Consider the following 24522-nt stretch of genomic DNA (forward strand, 5'->3'; position numbering starts at 1 on the left):
CAAGTCAGGAAAATGCTGCTCTCTCGCTCTCGGGGAAACCCTCAATGCTCCTGGTAACGGAAGGCAGGCGGAGGATATTGCGTGCTCAAGAGGAAACGCAAAGCCACGTGCTTTGCGGAGTCCGCCGCACGGCTTCCTGAGCACAGAGCGAAGCCATACTATCAGCGCTCGCTTCTAGGGACGGACGGAGGCGAGAAGCACGACTTTGGTGCCCAGGCAGGTGTCTAAACAGGCGAACGTTTTTACCAATGCATGTGTTGTCGGGGTAAATGTGGTTTCTCTAGCTTGGCCCATGTACTCAAAGATTCATCGCCGGCACTCGTATGGGGTTTTATGTGCTGCACATGCGCGGTGTTGTGGGAGCACCGAATATACGGATACTTGGTACCTCAAGTCCAAGGCCCACTGTTCCACGACTCCGAGGTTCAGGCGAATTAGCGCCACGGAAACTCCGCTCTTCCCCGCCCCCTCGTACAATCAATTAATCAATTAAAGTCGCGTCGAAACCGCGTCGGCGACCGCGCGCATCCAACGCGTTTCTCTCAACTCCGCTCTGCGAATCCGACTCTCTCGCAATCGCAAACTCTCTTCAACTGACTGGTCCAAGGTCGAGTCTCGATTTACTTCCCCCCCAAACCGCTCCTCCCGTTCATACTCGAGGCTTTCTCCATTGCCACCGGCAGTGTACGCCCTCGCTGCCCCTTTCAGGTCTGGCCGAGCCATGGCTCCCTCCAGCGACACCGGCCACCTCATGTCGGATGCGCCGACGTATGCCGCTGCGCAGAAACGCCTCCCCGGCTTTCCCTCGTCGTCTTCGGCGCGGCCCCGCGGCCCTCCGTCGGAGAACCTGGGCGCCCCCAGCGATGACGAGGGCGATGGCTTCGCCGACGACCAGGTGCCCCGGAGTTCGCGCGTCCCGGACGCCTCCAACGTCCCGCGCGTCGAGGACAGAATCGGCTTGCTCGTCCAGGAACACTTTGAGGCCTTTATAGAGAGGTGAGCGCTTGGTTCACCCTGCACTTGCCTGGCTTTGCTTCTCACGCCCCGTTGTTGATAGCTTTGTCGAGGATCCCCTCTCCTCGGGCGTGCCCACGTCGAGTGCCGTCACCACGGACAAGTACTACATTGCCCAGATCAAGGGCATGCGCAACTTCCAGCTCTCCACCTTTTACGTCGACTACAAGCATCTCGCGTCGTGGGAAAACGGCAGCTTGGCCGACGGCGTCATGCGCCAGTACTATCGCTTCCTCCCCTTTCTCACCGCCGCCCTCCACAGCATGATTGCCAAGTACGAGCCCCAATACTTCCGCGAGCACCGTCAGCCCACCGCCTCGACCAACCAGGCAACCTCGGTCGCCAGCCAGTTCGGCTCCGGCAGCCAGAGCGAATCGTCGCACCGCAAGAACGAGCACCAGCAGACGGACAAGCTCTTCTCAATCGCCTTTTACAACCTCCCGCTCGTTTCCCGCGTGCGCAGCCTGCGCGCCGCCAACATTGGTCAGCTGCTCTCAATCTCCGGCACCGTGACGAGAACGTCCGAGGTGCGCCCGGAGCTGTCGCTGGCCACCTTTGTCTGCGAGGCTTGCCGGGCCGTCGTCCCCAACGTGGAGCAGACTTTCCGCTACACGGAGCCTACCCAGTGTCCCAACAACGTGTGCTCGAACCGCGTCGCCTGGCAGCTGGATATCCGCCACAGCACTTTTGTCGACTGGCAGAAGGTGCGCATCCAGGAGAACAGCTCCGAGATTCCCACGGGCAGCATGCCGCGGACACTCGACGTCATCCTCCGAGGCGAGATTGTCGATCGTGCCAAGGCCGGGGAAAAGTGCATCTTCACAGGCGCCCTGATTGTCGTCCCAGACGTTAGCCAGCTCGGCCTGCCGGGCCTGAGGCCGACTGCCGTGCGCGATGACCGCGGCGCATCCCGCGGCGCCGATGCCGGCGGAAGCGGCGTCACTGGGCTCAAGGCCCTGGGTGTCCGCGATCTCACCTACCGACTGGCCTTTCTCGCCTGCATGGTGGTCTCGGACACGACGGGATCAGGCCGGTCTGCGGCTAGTGGTGCCGCGGACGTCATCAATGCCCTGACCCAGAACCAAGCCGTCGAGGGGGCCGAGTCGGTCGAGGAAGCCCAGGCCGCCGTCCTGGCCTCCATGAACCCCTCCGAGATCGAGGATCTGCGGGCCATGGTGCATGGAGACCACATTTACTCGCGCATGGTGCAGTCCATCGCCCCGACCGTCTACGGCCACGAGGTGGTCAAAAAGGGCCTTCTCCTTCAGCTCATGTCGGGTGTCCACAAGACGACGCCCGAGGGCATGCAGCTCCGCGGCGACATCAACATCTGCATCGTCGGCGACCCCTCGACTTCCAAATCCCAGTTTCTCAAGTACGTGTGCTCCTTTGCCCCACGCGCCGTCTACACGAGCGGCAAGGCGTCCTCGGCCGCCGGTCTCACGGCCGCCGTGATCAAGGACGAGGAGACGGGTGAGTTCACAATCGAGGCCGGGGCCCTCATGCTGGCAGACAACGGCATCTGCGCCATCGACGAGTTCGACAAGATGGACATTGGCGACCAGGTCGCCATCCATGAGGCCATGGAGCAGCAGACAATCTCCATCGCAAAGGCCGGCATCCAGGCGACCCTGAACGCGCGCACGAGCATCCTCGCCGCCGCGAATCCCGTCGGGGGCCGCTACAACCGCAAGACGACGCTGCGGAGCAACATCAACATGTCGGCGCCCATCATGTCGCGCTTCGATCTCTTCTTCGTCGTCCTCGACGAGTGCAACGAGCAAGTCGACCGCCACCTCGCCGAGCACATTGTCGGCATCCACCAGCTGCGCGACGACGCCATCGAGCCCGAGTTCAGCACCGAGCAGCTGCAGCGGTACATCCGCTTCGCCAGGACCTTCCGGCCCGAGCTCACCGACGAGGCAAAGGAGGTGCTCGTGGAGAAGTACAAGGACCTGCGGGCCGACGACGCGCAGGGTGGCGTGGGCAAGAACTCGTACCGCATTACGGTGCGTCAGCTGGAGAGCATGATTCGCCTGAGCGAGGCCATCGCGAAAGTCAACTGCGTCGAGGAGATTAGCCCGGAGATGGTGGTTGAGGCGTACGACTTGCTCCGTCAGAGCATCATCTCGGTCGAGCACGACGACGTCGAGATGTACGACGAGGGAGAGGAGCACGACGACAGCGAGGCGCTGCGCCGTGCCGCCGACGCGGCTTCCGGGGCGGCGCAGCGGGACAGCGATGCGGCCATGGCTGTCGACGGGGGCGAGCAACCCGCCGAGGCCGCCAAGAAGAAGCAGACAATCTCGTACGAAAAGTACATCAAGATGGTCAACCTGTTTGTGCAGCGCGTCAACGACGACGAGAGCGGCAGCGGCGACGGGGTCGACGGCGACGTCCTCGTCAACTGGTACCTCGAACAGCTCGAGGAGGACCTGGACGGCGAGGAGAGCTACCACGCGGAAAAGGCCCTGGCCAACATGGTGCTCAGGAAGATGGTCAAGGTAATGCTGCCCCCTGACCCTTGAGGAGAGATATCATCGGTGTGCTTTTCCGAGCGAGCACGCGGCTGACGTTTCCCAATCTAGGACAACCTCCTCATGGCCCTCAGAGGAGAAGGCCTCGTAGACGGCGCCACGAGCGAGGCCGCCGAGGCCGCCGGCGTCGTCTACGTCATCCACCCCAACTGCGCCGTCGAGGAGTTTTGAGCTTGGGGATTTTTTTGTTGTTGTTTTTGGCTGAGGCTCAACGGAACGGGCGTCGTCGTCGCATGTCTTGGCCCAGGCCGGGCAATCAGACGAACTGGGTTTGCGGGGCGGAGAGAAGGGAGCATGTCGCCTGTGTCGGGATGATACCAACGTGCATTCGATGGAAATGGAAAAGGGAGTATGGAGTTGATGGGATCTGTAAAGCTCGGTCGGGCCTTGGCAATGATACGGGGTAAACTACAGATGACAAAGACCATGAACACACGCGGCAGTCATGGACAAGACACGACGCAGCGACTCATCTCCCATTGATTCATGTTGGTCTCGGTGGAAGCTGGCACATGATTTCAAGTGTCGGAGGCTGGCATTGTCCAAGGCCCATGCCGCTTCTCCAGCATAGACTCGCGCCAACAGCACGGGCTGGGCGGAGAGGACCGCCGTCGCTGGGCTGACAGCCTCGCCCCGACATGACCGTCGCGATAGCACAAAGCACCCGCTCCCTCCAACACGGGCTACTTGACAAACCCCCTCCCTGATGCAAACCAACCTCATCCGCGTAGCCCTCGTTGCGTGTTCCCTCCCTGGCGTCCCGGCCGGGGCCCCCAAGGGGTCAGTACACGAGCACATCCTCACGCTCTCGCAGCTGAACCGCGTCGCCATCGGCGCCAAGTAGAATCAAGGAGTCAATCGTCAGACCCCGAAGAGGCGATGCAACGAGCCCCTCCTTGCCGTTGCTTCCGCCAAGGAATGCCTCTTGCCGATGTATGATCCACCGCGTCACGAGCATTCAAAAACTTGAGCGACGAGGAGAAAGACAGGTGACTCCAATGTGCCAAGTTCACAGGGATCCATCAGATACCTGACCTGAGCCATGCTCGCACAGGTCGGGCAAAAACAACGCGAGCAGCGCCAAGTCGGCTGCAAGAAAACTGAAGAGAAAAAAATCGGTGCAAAAAGGAAAGCGGGCGCATTCAACGAGAAAAGATTCATCATGCCGAATGAGTTCCTGCAAAACGCGTCCGCACGCTCCAAACAAGAAATGGTACAACGCTGCCTCTTGCTTCTGCGAGATAAGCAGGTCACCATGCGGCCGATACGTTACGGATCCGATGCCTCGTCGGCCTGGTTTCCGGCTGCCTAACAAGGGCGCCATGCCTTCCCGGTGGGAGGGTGCTGTCCGATGGGAGGGTTCTTTGCGACGCATTGCTCCATGTTGCAGAGGAGCAGCTGCGTGATCACGTGAGCAGAGCCGAGTTCTCATCCCCAAGCGCAGCCCATGATGAGCGACATCTCGACCTATGTAGACGGCGAGGTCTGCGCCTTGGGCTGCGCGGGTGCTTGACTCTGCTGTCGGCTCCAACTGTCCGAGCCTCTTCTGCGGTAGTTGCCTCGCCCGTTTCGACTCGAGTTGCCTGAACCTGAATCTTTCCCCCCCAGACTATTAGAGGGCTCCTTTCGTCCTCCGCGCGACCCGTGGCCCAGGCCGCGATGCCGGGGTGGGGGCCTCCCATGGCCACCTCGTCCCGTTCGCGTCGCCGAGAAGGGAACCGTCAGCATCTTGGCATCGGTCATTCCCGGGAGGAGGATCTTGACCACATTCCCACCGCCAACGACGTCTGCAGCGAAGTAGTATGGCTCCATGGCAGTTGCCTGCACGAGAAACCTCTTTGGGAGGGCCTTGGTTTGCGCCACAGCAGGTTGCCAGGCTGCCTCTGGAGCTTTGTGCGGAAACCGAATCTGGGGTAGTGAGCCCATCTCCTGCTCTTCGAAACAGTCTTCAGCCATCGGTTTCGAGACTGCGTACTTCAGACTTCCCGAAGCATTGGCTGCTGATACGCTGGGCAGGGAAACCGTTGCCGAGTCTTCGTGGACGGGAGGCTCCAGCACGCTCCTACTGGCAGGATCCACTCCTATATGTCTTTGGGGCAACGGCTTGCTTCCACTGAGGAGGGTGTCAATTTTGTCTTGCCAGGTTCCCCGGGAGGGCTCGCCTTCCCGGTGGTAAACCGGTGCGCGGTTCGAATGAGCTCGCAGGGCCTCCTTAAACGAGAGACGGCTTGCCCAAGGCACGTTGGCCCGAGTCTGGAGCGGTTGCGAAGCCATCATGGAGGGTGGAAGCTTTACAACCGGCTGCGGTTTCGGCAGAGAGACATGCGGATGCACCACGTCGCCCTCATAAGCGGGATGTCCCTCCATGGTGGGCGGCGGCAGGGAGGGCGAGGCTGGGCGTGACGGTTCAGTGGCTGCAGAGCCAGACTCGTGGCGAGCATCTCTGGCGGGGAAGAACCTCGAAGCACGCGACTGGGCCGGCGCTCCAGGGCCGGCTGGAGGGAGAATCGAGCTGCTCCCGGAACCTATGACGCCAGGATTGGCGGAAGGCGCAGAATCTTCGACTGGAGCAGCACCCTTGGCAAGCTTCTCCTGTGGTGTCTTCCAGGGGCCCGGTGGGTGTGACTGAACGTCAACAGTCCCAACAGCTCGCCGTGTACCATCTCCAGACAACTGGACAGGCCGCCAAGTGTCCTTGATGGTCGGTTGGGCATCTTCAACCAGGAGCCCTTGCTCAGCAAGTTGACGCTCCCTTCCCGCCCTTTCGGTTGCTAGAGCGGCGCTTAATTTCTTGTCGCCGTCGACGACGGCGGTGACCCACTTGGTGGCCAGATCGGAGCCTGGGGCTCCATAGCGAGAGCTCTGAGGGCCGATGGGGTTCGGAGGGTGAGCCTGTCCCTGCGAAGGCACCCGCGTGCTGCTTGGCGGGGCGATGGGAGGCGGGCCCTTGTGATTTTGCGAAGGCGCCACCGCTGCACCGGGAATGCGACCAAGGTCAGGGTTGAATGTGCCATTGCCAAGCCCTCTGTCGTGGTCGGGAGAGCCCCAGACATTACGTGATGGAGGTGGTACGCCCGCAGCCCAAGCGGTAAACCTCTCTGGCCGAGGTCCCGGGCCCGACCACAAGTCAGCACGTTTCCCTTCATGCCCGTGGGAAAGACGCCTTCCAGAGGGTCCAGGGGGGGCGCCCTCCTTCGCAGACACTGATCGTGCCATGGCCCCTTGGCCGTCGCGTAGGCTTTGATCGTTTGCATCTGAGACGGTTTGGCGTTCTTGGCTGACCGCTTCGCCCGATGCTTGAGCCGACTCGGGTGATTTGCGTTGCTTTATTTGTGTCGGCTTCAGCACTTCGTCCTTGGAGGCGCCATCTCTCTTGTCACTGGACTTTTCTGGAGGGGGGCCCAGAGCCTCCAGCTTTTTCTGGATGCGCTCCCTCTTCGCTGCTTCCTCGCGCGCTTCCTCCTCCTGACGCCGTTTCCTGGCAAGTTCTATGCGCTCTCGCATCAGTTTCTTCTGGAATTCAACATCGTCCACGGTCGCATCAACCAGTGGTGGGGGGGTTGCCTTCGCCTCGGGTGGTAGCGTGCTATTGTTGGGGACTGCGAAGGTCTCTCCGGGGGAGGCTCTGGGTGCCCAGCTTTGGGTGTGTTGTGGTCTAGATGGCGCTTGGCCGGAGACGGGCGGGTTCCCAGGAGACATGGGAATCTCGGCTGAACCTGCTAAAGATGTTCTTCGTGCGCCGAGCAGTTCGGCGGGAGGCTGCACCAGTCCATCGTTGCCCTTGCCGAGGCGCTGCATATAGGAACCACTACCGCCACTAACGTTGGAGGATCCACGCCTCCGTCCAAAGGGGCCATCTTGCGAGGTGCGATTCGTTTGGAAGGCGCTGGAAGGCTCCGCCGGCTGGTCTGACGGCTGCGGACGATGCAGCAGAGCCGGGTGTTTAGCTTGGGGATCTGAGCGAATTGAGCCGCGTCGATCAAGCACAGGCTCATAGCGTCCCGAGTGGGAGTTGTAAAGCTCTCTGCTCCCGTGTGACGGCCCGTCCCTCCAGGACGAGCGACTGAAGTCATCGGCTGCGATCTCTTTCGGCTGCAGGACCGCGTTTTTGTGTAGATCTTTTGGTGGAGCGCGGGCTGAGTTGGCTGCCTCCGCCAACACCGGCGATGCTCTATCCACAGGAGGCAACGTCGCCCAGGGTGATTTTGCGGGCGTTGGTGGCACAGGGGGTTTGGCTACCAAGGCCGGCTTGTCCTGGGAGGCGCTTTTCAAGATGAGCCCCTTGCCAGAAGCAAGGCTGCCAGGCCTTGGCAGCGGCGAGCCTGTCGAGACAGGAGGAGCCGGGGACTTGGGTTTCTCCTGACTCTTGCCCTTGGATGTAACAGATCCTTCATCGTCACCGTTTTCCGATATGGCGGCCACCTGTTCGTCAGGGTGTGGGAGCGTGGTCTTTGTGCCGTCGCCCCAAGTGATTGCTTCCGGGGCCCAGTCGTCGTCGTCGTCATCTATGTCCGCCCACTTCCCTTGGCCTTGAGCATCGTCTTCATTCAGGCGACTAGCCATATGAATCCCGTACTTCTTCAGCTCCTCATCGGTGAACTTCTTGGGTTCGGGTGCTGGGAAAGTCAGGAGGGGTCAATGCCATCAAGACATGTGGAAGGGTAGTCTCACGTCGATTTTTGTTCCAAACAACGTTAGGATCAGGGGCCGTTGCTGGCTTCCCACCATTGACGGCCGACGAGGATCGTGGCGCAGAGTCTCGCGCACCGCTACCCGTCTTTGCAACTAACCGGGGACGCGACACCGAAAGGGTAGCCGATCCAGGGGGCGGAGTGCTGGTGCCCGTGGTGGGCTTGTCGTTGGCCTTGGAGACCGTGCTGCCGGGGCTTGCCTTGGCGGCCAGGAACGTCTTGTTCACCGAGACGGCCTTGAATGTGGCCGGCTTCTTGACGGAGGAGCCTGTCCGGCCGTGGCTCTTGTCGCCATCCTTTTGCCTTGCCCAGTCCGTGCGAGAGGCTTCCGTGTCTGATCCTCCGCTTACGCTAACGTCGGCAGAATTGATTTGATCCTCAACGCTGGTGATGCGTTTGTTTGCGATATCGTCACTGCTGGCAGAGGGGTTGCCGTTTACAGTCGGGGGATCAAGCGCGACATGGTGGGCTCGGTCGGCCTGTGAGCAAAGAAGTTGGGGTTGATCAGCACCCTTTTTCTTTGTGATTTCTCCAACCTGGACAGTGCATCGCGCAGCGCAGACTTGAGCGGCCACTGCCGACCATCGAAAAAGCAGCCCCTGCGAGATGGACAAGGGACGGATGATGATCATGGAGGACTCACGGGCTGGGGCTCGGGTGAAGCAGACACATGGGCAAGCTTTTCAATGGAGGGCTCCGTTGCCATCATCCGTCCGTCGTGGCAGGCGAGCGTCGCTCGCGGTGCGATAGTGACGAGGATGCCGAGTCGCCGTCAGAGAGCCACCCGGACAGATTTGCCCACGATGGTTTGTGCGGACGATGTCGGAAAACTCGGTTTGCTGGGATCGATGTACGTGTCGTCGCGGTGAGGACTGAAGAGCCGGTCGCAAGCAGGTAGCCGGCGGCAATAACCTGCTGGTAAAGTGTATTGGGGGCGACAGTCGCTAAGAATAGGCTGCTGGAACTGGCGCGTGTCTCTGGCGAGCCGGCCCGGTGCTCGTGTCGAGGAATCGTCTCGATGGCGGAAGGGCGGATGGATTTGACAGTCGTGATGGGTGACCAAAGAGTCAGGGTAACTAAGGCAAAGGTGGTCGATGCGGCTGCCGGACAGCGATGTGATTTTCGAAGCTACAGCGAACTGATTTAGGTCTAGCGCGGTTGCGGGGGTTCTTGGGCCTCGGGGCTGCCTAGGGACGTACTGTAAGGTTCTTTTTACTGAACATGTTTTGGGACGCAGTCGCGGGTACGTATACGTACCTGCTTGGTACCTTGGGTAACGGACGCACTGTCGGCCTCCACCGGACTGCCTCTATCTCAGGTTGCCCGTTATAGGTAAGTATGGCTTCGGAATATGTTGCCAAAAACGTGCCAAATAATAATAAACCCCATATCAATTTCCTTCCTGGCAAGCCTGCTTTACACCCCGACCCGTGGTGCCTGAGCGGTCGGCAGACCCCAGGAACTTCCCCGCATCAGCATTAGATCGTTTGCCAGGTAATTAGAGCATGGCTAAACACCAAGCTCCAAACAAGCAACGTCTGGCTACCCCGGAGGCGCGTTATAGTAGTATCAACTGAAAACCCCCAGCCATGCCGAGGAGTCGCTTGGACAAGCTTCCGGGGCTGCAGAGTCCGAGCAAATGCACTCCTTGTGATTTTCACGGATAGTTAGGCGCCCAGCAAAGGTTGCGAACTCGCAAGCATCGTATCCCGCGCGCCGCGGGCTACCCTGTATCCAGACAGGCGGGTGGATCTACGCCAATGAGCCCCGTCGGCTCCATCGAGTCTCTGCCTAGACTCGCGTAAAGCATAAGCTGCAAGAGTCGGGCAGCTGCTCAGCTCTTGTCGAACTGTGGCCCCGAGGCGCACATCGAGCACTTGTCAGGACCAGAGTCCCGGGCTGCAACAGACGTGTCGATCCAGAGCACCAGCAGACTTGCCTAGCCAACGAGAATGGCACATACTGCACCCGACTTGATATGTCTGAGCACACATGCACATGGCGTGGCATCGCGAGGAGCCTGGGGATCAGGAGCACAAAGTGAACCCTTTGGTTGTTGTGTGTGGAACACCGCCGTCTAGGCCCTATTTACACAGCTCCTAGCCGAAGTCCGACATGATGATAGCCAGGTCCTGCTCAAATCTAGTGGGCGTTGTTCTTGTGGTGACCTGAGAGTAGAAAAGCGTCAGCACGAAGACACCAAGACGGAGAGTGCAGTTGAGCAACGTACGCAAGTGGTAATAGTAGTTCTGGGCGTAGCCGATGCCAATCAGGAAAAGCAAAACATGGACAATGGCTGCATGTATCGGTTAGCGAACTGTTGACTCCCGGCGTCACTGACCCGATATAACATACGCTGAGCCGACGTCTTCTTGCCAAAGTACTTGGCCTGGTACCAACCGAGCAGGCCCTTGCTCTTGACCTCGGGAGCGGCGCCTCGAGGAAGTTTCTCGTAGAAGCTGACAACGCGCTGCATGCGCAGAGCGTCGGGAGCTCCGCCGATTGCCTGTATTCACAGCATCGTCAGCCCCAGGGTTCGTTGCCTCGGCGTCCGTTCCGCAAGTTCGTCCACCGTTCGCCGCGAATCCGTGGCCCAACTGCCCAATTGTGCACTCCCACAGCAATCCCACCGGCGACGAGCATCGAAAGAATTAACCGTGCATACCTTGGGCGAGGCGACCTAGACGACAGAGTTAGCAAGGGGGTGGCATCCGAGAATATGGCCACGGCTCGATGGCCCAGAAATCTCACCTTGGGAGGAATGAGCGTCGAAAGCGCTCGGCGAGTAACGAAGCTCATGATTTCGATTTCTTGCCTATGCCGCACGCGAAGCAGAAAGTCAAGCCGTTCGGTCGAGATGTGACGCTCGGTAGTGCAGGCGTTGGACAGTGCAAGCCGGCGATGGCGCGTTGGAGGATCTTGCCGAAAAGCGGCCTGCCTCGGCAAAACCACGGTCCGCCGTGGCCAATCAGCAAGCATCAATTCGAACGTTGACTGAGCACCCGTCCAAGTCTGCCTGCGCCAGGTACCAGCAATCGTCCGGGTTGCACATCACCGCCGTCTCAGAAACGTCCTCACCATGGCCTCTCTGCAAGGCCACAGTGCCAGAAGGCTCTGGAGAACCGCAGCGACAGCGCGGGTATCCATCCCTTGTGTCGCTCGACGATTTCAGAGCGCGGTAACGAAGCCCCCGAGCGCCCTTCCGCCCACTCCGAGTGCGAACCAGCCCGACTACGATATCCCTGCCGACAAAGCCACCTCGTACGCGCGACTCTTTGGTGATGCAGAGGCATACTGTCACATGAGCTAACCCTGACTTCAGTACCTTCACCCCCGTTCCGAAGCGAGTCCAAGATGGCAGCGAGAACATTCTACCGGCGGCCTTCATTTCCGGCGCGCCCATGGAGCTCCAGGCTCGAATGGTCCGGTTAGCTTCGACCCCCAAGCTCTCGGGAAGCACAAGTTCTGACTCGCGCCGCAGTATTTACAAGGAGTCCAAGCCAGCAACTCAGTCTGGGGACTTTAGAGGAGACCACTGGCGCCTGGACTGGGACATTCTCCCCAAAGGCCACCGGTGGGAGAACCAGCTGATGGGCTGGCAATCATCGGGTGATTTCATGCAAGGCACACACTTGAACTTCAAGACCAAGGAGGATGCCATTCACTTCGCCGAGAAACAGGGCTATGAGTACTTTGTCCAGGAGCCCAACTCGCGCAAGATCACCCCCAAGGCCTACGCCAATAACTTTCTCTATTCGCCAAAGCAACTCAAGCACATTCGGACCAAATGAGATAGTTTGGGGAACGATAGCATCAATTGTATTTCTTTCTCAAGAGAACTGCACTTGTTGGCACGAGGGCTTGCCTTGTGGCCAGACATGGACAGTTCAGGTGCCCTCATTTGACAAGGAGTCTAGACGCCTTGCATCGAGTGTGATGATCCCCGCAGATCGCGGAATGTAAGAATTCACCACAGCAAGCCCCTGTAACGCCTGCTACAACACAAAAACCAAAACACCTGACACCTCTTGTCTTCGTCTGCTCACTGTGACATGGCGAACAGACCTGAAACTCGCGAAATCATATCCCACAACCGGAGCGGGCAGTCGTCCAGCGCTTGTCACTCTCGGTGGGCATACCGTATTAGTTGGTAAGCATAGGCTCATGGCCATTCTCCGGGTTGACCTGTCGTCCACTGTGACTTCCAGGCTCGTCACCCCTTAGGCCAATGTCGAGGCGATCCGGAAGGGTTGAGCCCCTCTCGCGCGCCGTGTTCTCGGCCCAAGCTCGCATCTTGACCAGATGACGAATAGCTGCCTCTCGCCTTGCCGATTGACTCTCGAGAATGGCCCGATTGACGTTATCGGCGGCGTCACGGCGAAGATCAGGATTAAGCAGGGCGGCGAGCTGTGGCTCCAGACTTTCCTGGGGAAACAAGAGCAAAGCCATGGTTCTCTCGAGATCCTCGAGAAACTTGGGATTGGTTGGAGCTCGAGGCCCGAGCTGTTCTGTGGCGAACCTCAGTGCAGGAGTTATATCCCCACCAGCAGCGTTGCAAGACCGGATGAGTTCAACGAGCTGCAGACGCAGGAGGGAGAAATGCAATGCCTTGTCATCGTCCAAGATCTGTGTTGCAGGTCAGAAGCTGACTTATTCAAGGAAACGCTCAGTGATGATTGTGAGGATAGAAGTCAAGGAATCATATATAAAGTGGTGTTTGTCTTCACAGGCCAGGTGACTGGATCTCCGCGTGGTGCATGTAAAACTCGTCTTTTAATCACGATGACAGGAAGGTTCAAGATGGTGCGTCACGCGGGATGGTCTGCTTACCTGGGGGTCCAGCTCATTCAATGACTCAATGGCAGATTGAATGTTGCCGCTGTGTATAAAGGTTTGGATCTCCTGCCTCGTACGAATCGATGCGCTGTCTTGCTGAGGTTGGAGGTTGGCCTCTTTGGAAAACTTGGCAGCAGCGTTGGGATAGCCCTCCATGGTCAAGTAGTCCAAGATGAGGGCATTGATGTCGCTGTAAGAAAAGTCAGCCGGGGCGCACGGCAGGCGAGCAGCAGAAGCAAAAGATGTAGCAGGCAAAACAGCCGTGGGCAAGTCAGAAATGAAGAAAAAGATATCGTTTCTCCGCATGATGTAGCTAGGAGAGATTCCCATTGATATAGTAAATCATCACAAAGCCGGGACGAATGTGCAGCCAAGAGCAAAGGAACAAGCATACCTCTTGGGTGACTTGACCTCCTCGACCCGCCTCTCGAACGCATGCTTGGCCGGCGTTGCCGTCGATGCCGTCGACGTCTGGAGGGTCACCAATGTTGTCAGCGGCGCCGCGAGGCCTTGGCACTCGGCTCTTTCAGGGGCCCGTACCATTGTAGTTTGAAATGATTCGCGGAGGAAACCAATCAAGGTCCTATTCCATATTAAACCCGGGGGAGTGTTGTCAACGTCGGACGCTGCCGACATGCGCAGCAGCCGCCGACGGGGGAGTCGAAAAGTGGTGTTTCAGTGCATTGGAGAGCCGAGCGGTGCAAGCACGGAAGCTCATGAGCGCCGGCGAGCGAAGGAGCAGATGATGGAGCTGCAGTCGCGGCTCGTTTGAGTAGCCGAGGGCAGGCGGACCTCGACGCTGTGCGAGAGAAGAGTAGAGGGTCAGGCAAAAATAGTTGGCGAAGGGCGAGTTGAAATAGGCAGAAGTGGGTAGAAGGAAAAGTCGGCGCAATCAGCCAAGCTGTGGCGCCAGATGGGGCGCGTGCTGCAGGTAAGGTAATTAGATGGTGCCCTACTATCTTTCCTCTTTGAGAGACGCGCTCTAGCAAATGAAATACCCGCTTAGGTAAGCGCATGGCATAGGTATTTTGCCCAATGCCATTAACGTAATCCACCCCCTTCCCGGTCAGACCCCCTACTCGGTCAAAAATTCCCCACCGACTAGACCCGCACCTTACGCGAGACAAACGGAGCACAATACCACGACATATTTACTCCAAGAGACAAGTAACTCGATTAGGACTATCTATTACACGTACGGGCAGTGTGTTCAAAAGACCTGCACTTACTACACCGTGGTGGTGCACGCTGTCTTGGGACACTCAGCTCTTCTATAAGTCGTTGGTCCCGCTCCCTTCTTCCCGCCGTCGCTTGGCCCGCTCATCTTCCTTTGCTCTCTGTTTCTTGACCCGCTCCTCTTCCTTTTCTCGCCGTAGCTTGAACCATTCCTCGTTCTCTTGTCGCCGTCGCTCGGCCCGCTCTTCTCCTTCTTGTCGTCGCTTGGCCCGCTCCTCGTCCTTCTCTCGCCGGCGCTTAGTCCTCTCCTCTTCTTCCACTCTCCGTCGCTTAACCCGCTCTTCTTCTTCTTCTCTCCGTTGCTTTATCCTAACCGTGCCCTCTGCAACCGATAGAGTACCGCCGTCGCCAATGTATTCACGGCGCTGTTCTTTCTCTGCTTTCGCCGCTGGTTTTCTGACCGAAGTTGCCGGTTTTCGTCGGCAAGGAGGGCGGCGCTGTGCATGGCCATTTGACATCCTTTGATAAGCTGGTTGATAGCTTGTGAAACTGGCGAGTCTGTATTTTGTGGCCGGCGTTGAAGAAGCCTTTCGGCGTGAGTGGTAAGCTGGTTGACGTTATGCGGAGTCTTGGCTGCTTCCAGGCTCTTGTTGGGACTTGGAGTATTCTTGTCGCCGTGATCGTTACCGACTTTGTCAACCTGAACTTGTAACCGCGATAATACTCTGTTTGGGTCAAACGGAAAAAGGCCTGTTGCCATAAATCCGCTTCGGATATTCGACGGCGAAAGTGCTTGTCGGCGAGCGTCTAAGTACATGGGAAGGAAGTCCTGCTTGTCGATATGATGGATCCCAGCGAGCATTTTCTCTTGAACCTTTCGGCCGTATATGGTTTTCAACGGCGAAAAGCACCCGACATCAAGAGGCTGCAAGAGATGTGAGGAATGTGCAGGCATTTGAGTACTACGATGGAATTGGCCGTACAGTACTTGTCAAATTCCGGCGTGACGTGACTGCCGTGCCCGTCGAGAATAAGAAGTCGATGCGTACCAACCGTACGGCGCCGTGTATTCGGATCAAAGACTTCCTTTAACCAATTCAAAGCAAGGTCGTCGGAAGTCCAGCCATTCTCACTAACGGCGATATGCCAGTCATCGGGCACTCCTGATTCGTACCAGCTTGCTTGGTGTAACTTGCCCTGGAAGATAACCTTCGCCGGTAAAGCCCAACCTTGGCAGTTGATAGACTCGATCACAGTAACCCATTCTCGATTTCCAGGCTGCGTGAGTACTGCCCGACCTCGCCGGTCAGACCGGGTAAGGACTCTCGCCGTTGCAGCGACTCCCATTTGAAACCCCGTCTCATCAAAGTTATAGACATCCTCGTCAAGAATCCCCCATTTCTGTTTCGTCGCCGCGACTCGATCGTACCATCCTTGGATCTTTTGGGGGTCTTCGCATTTGGCTCGTTGGTAGTCGTATCGGCGAGAGTACTTTGCCTTGATTTCGCCGTGGCGGCCAACAAACTTCCGCACCCAGTTTTCCCCGACAGGATCTTTGCCTCGCTCGGAAAGCAATAAGTTGGCCATCCGACGAGTGTAAGCCACTGTCGGCGGCATCCTCGCTCGTCCATCGACAAGATCCATTGTACCAGGGCAGTCTCTTCCGTCGCCGTCAACTTCAGGTTGTTCATCTGAGCGTCGCGTCGGCGAATGACACCGCGCAGTCGATCAGATACTGTCGATTGAGGACGTCGTATGCGGCCGCAGCCTTGCGGGTACTTTTGAATTGGCCCTGCTGATAGGCCCTGACGGCGAGCAGGACCCGTTCTTCGCGTGGAACCGATTGGTCTCCCGTTGCCGTCATAGTGCTCGGTTTGTCTTGCCATAAGTGTGGGTCGCCGCGTGGAGACTTTTTCTGACCGAGTAGGGGGTCTGACCGGGAAGGGGGTGGATTACGTTATACTGCCTATTTGGCCAACGGCACGGCAATGTAGAGATTTGATCTTGGGCAAGTTGCTGTCAGATCTGGACAGTCGAGGTCACGGGACTGCTCACGTGGAGGACCGGGAAGACTGGGGCTCAGGGAAATTACCGAGGTAATTAATTACCCCTACAAAGGGCGACATCGTCAGCAGCTTCTTCTACCGCAATCACGCACAGTTTCAAAAGCCTCTTTAGCTCATCAATTTGACCCTCGTACTATCGCCCCGTTGGGTAGGCCGCAGAACCATTGTTCTGACATGGTCTTGGAAATCTGTTGGCATTGACGAGCTCTTTCCCGCCGTGGCCGTCGCACGCGGCGGAGGGCGCTCTTGCGTACCCTCGCGCCTAATGAAGTAACGCAATTGTCGTTAGGAGCATAAAACACCAAACTTCTCTTATAGTTCAGTAGACCATTTGGCCGAACGGCGGTGCCCGTAGACCGTAGCTGTAATCCTCGTAGGCGTACGTTCGGCCCGTAGATGCGTGAAACTGCTTCCTTGTTCTTTGGTGCCTTATGCTTGGTGCCTCGTACATCAGCCTGTCTCATGTCGCGCATAACCACGTGATTTACGTGCCTCGTAGCCTCGAGGGTAGCGTTAGGCGCCTCACATTTTCCCCCTCCCTTGCGGAAGTTGCAATAGCAACGACAGGAAAAATCTTTCGCCAGGAAAACCAGCTGTTGATGGGCCACCAGCTTGGAAGGGTCTCCCCTCCTCCTGTCGACAGGCTGGATAAGACAGAAGCTATCGCCACTCCAACGGCTCTTACATCCCCCTGTCCAACTCGGCACTTTGTACTCTTGCCAGTACTACAGTGCACAAGCCTTCCAGGATCTCCTCTACGTCCGTTGCCCAGGGCAGACAAGAGAAAGATGCGCGTAATCGGCGGATGTCGAAGCACCTCAGAGGTCGCCTCAAAGCGCTGCTGTCCCTTGAATGTTCAGCGAATGTTTTGAACTTATATAAACGCCCTGCAGGCCGGGCCGGCATGTACTGTTGGTGCCCTTTGCTACTGCAGAGGACTTGCCATTTGGCCCACAACGAACTAGTAAATTCAGGTCCCCCATCATAAAAGGGGTACTTTGCATGCTCTTCCGCCCTGTTGTCCCGTTTGATTGGTCCGGCTGCTCAATGGCTTCGCTTCCTCCTCGGCGTAGCATCCACCAGTCTCCCCTCCGGCCCGGCAAACGCCACCTGCACCCCAAGCCTCCTCTCGACGGATTGTGTCTTCTCGGCAACTGACTGGCTCGATAGCCCGTCATTTTGGGACCGGCAATCCAAGGGGCAATCAACGAGCTGCAAGCAGAGTCTGCCCGGAGTTGACAAAGCCAGACGCTTCCCCTGGAACTGGTCACAGGGTCTACAGGGCGGTTCCCGTGGTCTCGTCGGACACTCGAAATCTCGCCTGGCGACATTGCACCCTGTCAAGTGGCAGGAAATGTCGGAGCTTGAGAGCCATGTCACCGTCCAGAAGCGAGTGTACTACTCCCCCCCGTGGGCGGACGTGAGCATCATCGGCGTGGCAGGCAGCTCGGGCTCTGGCAAGTCTACGCTTTCCCAGGCCATGGTGAGAAAGCTCAATCTGCCATGGGTTGTGATTCTTTCCATGGTATAAACACAATCCAGAACACTCGGCCGGCCCAGCGCGTCTAATCACCGGCCAGGACTCCTTCTACAAAACCCTGACCCCTGAGCAATCGAGGCTGGCCTTTGCCAACGAGTACGACTTTGACTCCCCCGAGGTATATCACGCCTTGAAGCTCTCCCCTTGTGTGAGGAGTCTGCTCAACAGGCCCCTGTTCAAAGGCAATCGATTTCGATATCCTGGTTGACCGCCTACAAGATCTCAAGGCCGGGTGACAACTTTTGCCCCCCCCTGAGCATCGCCTCGCACACTCGCTGACCCCTCGGCCAGCAAGCGAGCAGAGATTCCTGTATACTCCTTCGCCAAACACCAGCGCCTGGAACACACCACGTCCATCTACTCGCCCCACGTGCTTATCCTGGAAGGAATCTTTGCCTTGTACGACCCCCGGGTTCTCGAGCTTCTTGACATTGGGGTACGTCGGCACATGTCCATTCCTCGGGCAAGGCGGTGATTTGACCCGGCCTCAGATATACTGCGAAGCCGACGCGGATACCTGCTTGTCGCGGCGAAGTAGGTTACAACTGGGTTGCTTCCTCTCGCGCAGCAATGTCTCAAAAGACTAACCGCCGGGCCAAAGTTGTCCGCGATGTCCGGGAAAGAGGGCGTGACATTGAGGGCTGCATCAAGCAGTGGTTTGGATATGTGAAGCCCAATTTTGAAAAGGTAACCGTCGTCCCAAGGCCATGACATGGTGCAGTACATCCCAATGCCAGTGCTCACATGCGACGCTCCCTGCCAAAAACAGTTTGTCGAGCCTCAGCGAAAGGTAGCCGACTTGATCGTACCTCGGGGCATTGAAAATCGAGTGGCGCTCGGTGAGTTGAGCCATTGCTCGGCCTTATCCTTGCGCTCGGGTGCTGAACGTGAAGCCAAGATATGATGGTCCAGTTCATTGAAAGGAAGCTCTTTGAGAAATCCACCCATCATCGCGAAGCCCTGTCGCAACTGGAAGCCGCTTGCAAGGAGCAGCCGCTTTCCGACCGGGTCTTGATCCTCAACGACACGCCGCAGCTCAAGTTTATGAACACGATTCTCCAAGACTTTGACACATCGGCGGAGGACTTTATATTCTACTTTGACCGTCTGGCGGGCCTCATCATAGAGCAGTAAGTTGCGACGCGAAGCGGCCGGGCGATGGACGAAAGACGTGCTGACGGGCAACTGTTTTAGGGCCCTGAACAACGTACAATTCACAGCGACAGAGATTGAGACACCCTGCGGACACAGGTACCGCGGACTGAAGCCCAAGGGAGAAGTCAGTGCCGTGATTGTGCTCCGGGGAGGTTCGGCGTTTGAACCGGCACTCCGGAAGACAATACCAGATTGCCGAACAGGGCGCCTCTTGATCCAGTCGGATTACTCGACAGGCGAGCCGGAACTGCACTACCTGAGGCTGCCGGACGACATCCACAAGCACGAGAGCGTGCTGCTACTGGACACGCAAATGGCCAGCGGTGGCGCGGCGCTCATGGCGGTGCAGGTGCTGGTGGACCACGGCGTGGCCCTGGACCGGATCGTATTGGCAACCTACTCGGCTGGGCGGCTGGGGCTGCACAGGCTGATGACGGTGTTTCCGGACATCACCGTCGTGGTGTGCAACATCTTGGCGGATCAGGAACAGCGATGGGTTGAGAAGCGGTACTTTCGGTGCTGACGCACGCGGGGAGTCTGCAGAGAGCAGCATGCATACAACCCTTGGCGGGGCGCAAATGAGATGGACGATGCGGTCCTGAATGTCGCATCCATGCACGGCGCAGGTCCTGAGGGCCTGAGGGGTCTTCAGGGTCTGAGGATTGGCAGGGATTTTGTAGAAGAAGCTCGAGGGCGGATCAGCCGGGAGAGTCAATTGCTTGTCTGGTGGGGTTCTTGGACGCTGCCAGGGCCCTACCTATGACGCCACTGCTGGATCAAACGTCATGCCTTGAGCTCGCCGGCTGGCTTCAGTGCTCGTCACGGCTGCTACTGGCAGAATATTGTTAATTTTTAACGTTATTGAACTGTCTCTCTGCTCCACCCAATCCACCAGCTGTCTTGGTCTCGCTCGGCCCTTGCCAATTGCTCTCTTTGGAGCTTCTTTCCCCCTTTGTTCCGGGGACAACGACCAGCCCGCCACTTATCCCGTACGAAGTCGAGAAGCGTCTCCCCAAACTCTCACCGCCTTTGGCTCGCCGTCGATAATCTCGCGCCCACGATGCGGGCACCGTTGCCTGCGCCCACGGCGGCGCTCCGTCTTGCCGCCCGTGGAGCCAATACACGCCGGCTGGGCTCTGCCTTCGCCGCGCAATCGAGATGCCTTTCCCAGACAGCCGGCGCCTCATTGCGGCCGACCACAAACCCCTCGCGAGCGATGCGCAAGCAGCCGTCGGCGGTCCTTGGCCATGTGCGTGCCATCTCAGGGAAGCCGCTTCCGCAGGCCAACTCGTGGGTCCTCAACTTTGCCTACCGGGCCGCTGCCTGGGTCGGCTCGTCCATCACCGTCGTCGGCATCGGCGTCTTTGCCTTTTTCCTCTACGACGCCAGCACATACAAGGAGCACGCCGTCCACGGCGACATCGACGTCTCGCGCCTTGCCCTGCAGCCCCGTCGCGGCGGTCCCAAGAACCTCCCCATCGCCGACGTCTTCATCGACGACGACGACAGCGAGGCCAAGAAGCGGACAAAGAATAAGCCCAAACTCGTCATTCTGGGCGGTGGCTGGGGCGGCGTCGCCCTTCTCAAGGAGCTCAACCCCGACGACTATCACGTCACCGTTATATCTCCCGCAAACTACTTTCTCTTCACGCCCATGCTCCCGTCGGCCACAGTGGGAACCCTAGAACTGCGCTCCCTCGTCGAGCCCATCCGTCGCATCATCAGCCGAGTCAGTGGCCACTTTATCCGCGCCAAGGCAGAAGACGTCGAGTTCGCCCACAAGCTGGTCGAGGTCTCCCAGCTGGATCATCGCGGAAACGAGGTGCGCTTCTATGTGCCGTACGACAAGCTTGTCATCGCAGTCGGCTCTGTCACCAACCCGCACGGCGTCAAGGGACTGCAAAACGCCTTCTTCCTCAAGGACATTGACGATGCGCGCAAGATCCGGAACCAGGTCATACAAAACCTGGAACTCGCGTGTCTCCCAACAACACCAGACGACGAGCGCAAGCGGTTGCTCTCCTTTGTCGTTAGCGGCGGTGGTCCCACGGGCGTCGAGTTCGCGGCCGAATTGTTCGATCTCTTGAACGAGGACCTGACGCGGCACTTTCCCCGGCTCCTGAGGAACGAGATATCGGTCCACATCATCCAGAGTCGAAGCCACATTCTCAACACGTACGACGAGACCGTCTCCAAGTATGCCGAGGGTCGATTTGCCCGCGACCAGGTCCAAGTCCTGACCAACTCGAGGGTCAAAGAGGTCCAGTCTGATAAAATAATCTTCACGCAGAAGCAGGATGACGGCAGCCTGGTGGAAAAGGAGCTTCCCATTGGCTTCTGCCTGTGGTCGACCGGCGTCGCGCAGACCGCCCTCTGTCAGAAGCTGACCCACAGTCTTGGAAGCTTCCAGGGCAACCGCCACGCAATCGAGACCGACACCCAGCTGCGAGTCAACGGGACACCGCTGGGCGATGTGTACGCCATTGGAGACTGCTCTACGGTCCAGAACAACGTTGCCGATCACATCATCACCTTCTTGCGGACTTTGGCCTGGAAGCGCGGCAAGGATCCCGAGACTCTCCAGTTGCACTTCAACGACTGGCGCCAGGTCGCTCAGGATGTGAAGAAACGCTTCCCCCAGGCCGTCAACCACTTGAAGCGCCTAGACAAGTTATTCCGCCAGTTTGACGCCGACCAATCCGGCACCCTCGACTTTGGAGAGCTGCGGGAGCTCCTGACCCAGATCGACAGCAAGCTGACGTCGCTGCCGGCGACGGCGCAGCGCGCGCATCAGCAAGGCTGCTACCTGGCGCAGAAGTTCAACAAGCTGGCCCGCTTGGCAGAAGGCCTCGACGCAAATGATATTCGCGACGGCGACGTTGATGCGGCCGTGTACAAGGCCTTTGAGTACCACCACCTGGGCAGCCTTGCCTACATTGGCAACTCTGCCGTCTTCGACTTGGGCGAGGGCTGGAGCATCGCCGGCGGTCTGTGGGCCGTTTATGCCTGGCGCTCCGTGTACTTTGCGCAGAGCGTGAGCTTCCGGACGCGGTCTCTCATGGCCATGGACTGGGCCAAGAGGGGTGTCTTTGGACGAGGTGAGTTGATCTACCCAGATTCGTCTCCTGAGTCGTTTCTTCCATGCAAAGTGAATGACCAGCGGCTTTGTCTGACCCGTGATGTAGATTTGATGAGTTTCTAGCACGGCCAAGTCTATGCCTGTGGCGGCATGGAAGCAAGGGAGGAGTGGAAGTCATCGGTTAGGCTTAGAGCACGAGTGTACGACCTCGTAACGTGTAGACGAGAGCCAAGCTACCTGCGTAGATCAAACAGCAGGGTGTGATATCCCAGGAGTCCTTGTGTGTACATTTGGACAGCAACTGGCGCAAATAGCAGAGGTCGATGGGCAAGATGAATAGATTGATACGTCACTGCATGGTTTCTGTTCCGTTCTATCGATATAATCTCTTGGGAAAATGCCCGCTCTCCAGACCCATCCTCACAGCACAAAATCTTTGTACGCCCACTTCTCAGTAAGCTTCGTCTTGGCTTGCTTCTTGAAGGGAATGTGCCTCCGGCTCTCTACCCTGCCCCGGACAAGCATGGTGCGGTACCGGTCCTTGAGAAGGTTGCCCTCTGGTTTCAGCAGTCTGAGCGATTCTTGCAATTCGTCGGGCAGTACCAGCTCGAGGTCCTTTTCGGGCAGCTTGAACTTGCCGAGTTGTCTCCTCCGGAGGTTGTCGTCGTCACCTTCGTCAGATGCGCTGGACTCTTCTGCCACAGCCGCTCGCTGCTGTTCTCGCTCCTCCACCTCTTGGGCAATATCCAAGATTCGTTGCTCCTGCACCCGGCGCTCCTTCATGGCGGCCTTGTGCTTGGCTAGGCGCTCCTCCTCCTTTCTACGCTTGATGCGGTTCCGCTGCACTTGGGTTTTGCGCTTGGACTGCTTGGTGTTTGGTTTCTCGTCTTCGACGCCACTCTGGAAGCCTTCCCACTCGGAGTCTTCCTCCCACTCAGACATGTTGGCGCGCTCTTCGGCGGCTTCTGCCTCGGCGGCTGACCGAGCGACGGCCTCCTGTTTCTGCCTGTCGGCTGCCTCAGCCGCCAGGCGTTTCTTCTCGGCCTCCAATGCCTTGACACTCTCCTCGGTGAGCCTCTTTTCGTAGTCGGCAAAGGCGGGGTTGTAGCTATAACCCCCAGTAGGATTCTGCACTGCGGGCACGGGCTTTCCGCTCGCAGTCAGTGATATGGGCTGCTGCTTCATTGACTTTGGCATCCTGAGCATCTGTGGTTTGGGGAGAAAGTCGGTAGCGTCTTCGCCTTTTGTTTCCGCGGCAGCATCCCAGACATCGTAGTTGGCGTCTCGAACTGTCACAGCGTCTTCGTGGCGTCCGTTGGCGACCCTCCGTAGGCGGGCGAGCTCCTTGTGCGGCACCCAGTCTGTCCGCTGACGCTTCGCAGGTACGAGTCCGTTGGTGGTTTTGTCACCGGGGCGTTTGCGGGAAGAAACGGAGGGGATTACGGAGCGCTGAGAAAGAATCTCATCGACCTTGAGCACCTTGTTGCTGCGCTTGCGAAGCTTTGCGACAGAGGTCGAGCCACCCTTTACATCGATGGTGAATAGGTCGGACGAGGCCTTCTCCTTGATGACGCCGCTACGAAAACAGTCAGTAAGACGGATGCATGTCTGGCAATTCGTGACAAGAGAGCTTACCCTCTGATGATTTCCTCATTCAGATCCTGCAAGCCCTTCTCAACCTCTGTCACGTCGACGTTCTTCCTCCATGCTTTCTTGCCTTTTCTCGATGGCTGGCTGTGCTGCTCCGGGGCTTTGCCGGACCCGGTGGAGGGACCTTGAATGACTGGCATCTCTTTTTCGATGAGATTTGAGCGGCGCCAATTCGCGGTATGGCTCTGATTCGGAGAAGAATGCAAGATCAACTAGTTACTGCCTTGCAGACGTGCTCTCGTTGTCCATTTTTTTGGTGGAGCCAAGGGGAAGGCGCTGACTACATAGTTGTACATACATGGTCGCTTGGCCGGCGTTTTTTTCTTCCATCCATGTTTATCCGTATCTCCATGTAGGTGCGTCAACCCGGATTAATAAGTCCAGTTGAGGAACGTACGGAGTGCCGTACCGTCCACTACCTTCTCTTAGGTAAGTCACTGACAGTTGTACTCCAAACTCCGTGCTGGGGCGCGGCACTCAACAGATCCCGCCCAGTACGACCAAAGCGCTCCTGCCAACTCGTGCGCCTCCTTTCGACTTCTGCTTCTTGCACCGAGATTCACCAGGGGCTTGTATTGTGCGCTCGTCAAGCCCACGCATTGACCGAAGGAGTCGACACCCCCGAGCCTCGGCTCCGTACAGCAGCAGGACAACACAGGGGCCATCTTGCCGCGCACACGACGAGCTGCGGCCGCTTCCGAGCTACCTCTGATACTCCCCTGCCGACACACAACAGCGGCCTGTTGCGGACACCCCTTAGACGGTAAACCGGTTTTTG

The 24522-nt window shown here is 58.1% G+C and overlaps 8 protein-coding genes across 8 annotated transcripts; 4 read left to right on the plus strand and 4 right to left on the minus strand.

The window, feature by feature from the left end:
- Positions 1–721: 721 nt before the first annotated feature.
- Positions 722–3722, plus strand: HRG_08461 (MCM2/3/5 family domain-containing protein; the record flags this gene model as incomplete). Its single annotated transcript, XM_044866932.1, has 3 exons — positions 722–996; positions 1058–3518; positions 3603–3722. 3 exons carry the CDS (start codon positions 722–724, stop codon positions 3720–3722), a joined length of 2856 nt encoding a protein of 951 aa, XP_044717819.1.
- Positions 3723–7620: 3898 nt separating this feature from the next.
- On the minus strand, positions 7621–8951 carry HRG_08462 (uncharacterized protein; the record flags this gene model as incomplete). Its single annotated transcript, XM_044866933.1, has 4 exons — positions 7621–7722; positions 7791–8167; positions 8223–8721; positions 8886–8951. The coding sequence occupies 4 exons, from the start codon at positions 8949–8951 to the stop codon at positions 7621–7623; spliced, it is 1044 nt and encodes a 347-aa protein (XP_044717820.1).
- A 1433-nt stretch (positions 8952–10384) lies between these two features.
- On the minus strand, positions 10385–11041 carry HRG_08463 (mitochondrial F1-F0 ATP synthase subunit; the record flags this gene model as incomplete). Its single annotated transcript, XM_044866934.1, has 4 exons — positions 10385–10410; positions 10473–10538; positions 10598–10748; positions 10994–11041. 4 exons carry the CDS (start codon positions 11039–11041, stop codon positions 10385–10387), a joined length of 291 nt encoding a protein of 96 aa, XP_044717821.1.
- Positions 11042–11321: 280 nt separating this feature from the next.
- Positions 11322–12033, plus strand: HRG_08464 (ETC complex I subunit domain-containing protein; the record flags this gene model as incomplete). Its single annotated transcript, XM_044866935.1, has 3 exons — positions 11322–11503; positions 11565–11669; positions 11724–12033. 3 exons carry the CDS (start codon positions 11322–11324, stop codon positions 12031–12033), a joined length of 597 nt encoding a protein of 198 aa, XP_044717822.1.
- Positions 12034–12385: 352 nt separating this feature from the next.
- On the minus strand, positions 12386–13621 carry HRG_08465 (lisH domain-containing protein; the record flags this gene model as incomplete). Its single annotated transcript, XM_044866936.1, has 4 exons — positions 12386–12868; positions 13073–13268; positions 13473–13549; positions 13619–13621. 4 exons carry the CDS (start codon positions 13619–13621, stop codon positions 12386–12388), a joined length of 759 nt encoding a protein of 252 aa, XP_044717823.1.
- A 4053-nt stretch (positions 13622–17674) lies between these two features.
- Positions 17675–19538, plus strand: HRG_08466 (phosphoribulokinase / uridine kinase family domain-containing protein; the record flags this gene model as incomplete). The annotated part of the gene is made up of 9 exons (XM_044866937.1): positions 17675–17845; positions 17901–17978; positions 18043–18092; positions 18152–18296; positions 18352–18394; positions 18462–18547; positions 18630–18699; positions 18759–18990; positions 19055–19538. The coding sequence occupies 9 exons, from the start codon at positions 17675–17677 to the stop codon at positions 19536–19538; spliced, it is 1359 nt and encodes a 452-aa protein (XP_044717824.1).
- A 537-nt stretch (positions 19539–20075) lies between these two features.
- HRG_08467 (pyridine nucleotide-disulfide oxidoreductase domain-containing protein) lies at positions 20076–22217 on the plus strand (the record flags this gene model as incomplete). The annotated part of the gene is made up of 2 exons (XM_044866938.1): positions 20076–22113; positions 22201–22217. The coding sequence occupies 2 exons, from the start codon at positions 20076–20078 to the stop codon at positions 22215–22217; spliced, it is 2055 nt and encodes a 684-aa protein (XP_044717825.1).
- Positions 22218–22514: 297 nt separating this feature from the next.
- Positions 22515–23884, minus strand: HRG_08468 (nop53 (60S ribosomal biogenesis) domain-containing protein; the record flags this gene model as incomplete). The annotated part of the gene is made up of 2 exons (XM_044866939.1): positions 22515–23670; positions 23730–23884. 2 exons carry the CDS (start codon positions 23882–23884, stop codon positions 22515–22517), a joined length of 1311 nt encoding a protein of 436 aa, XP_044717826.1.
- Between the last annotated feature and the right edge of the window lie 638 nt (positions 23885–24522).

Source organism: Hirsutella rhossiliensis (genome assembly GCF_020360975.1).
Source record: "Hirsutella rhossiliensis strain HR02 chromosome Unknown scaffold00010, whole genome shotgun sequence".
NCBI lineage: Eukaryota > Fungi > Ascomycota > Sordariomycetes > Hypocreales > Ophiocordycipitaceae > Hirsutella > Hirsutella rhossiliensis.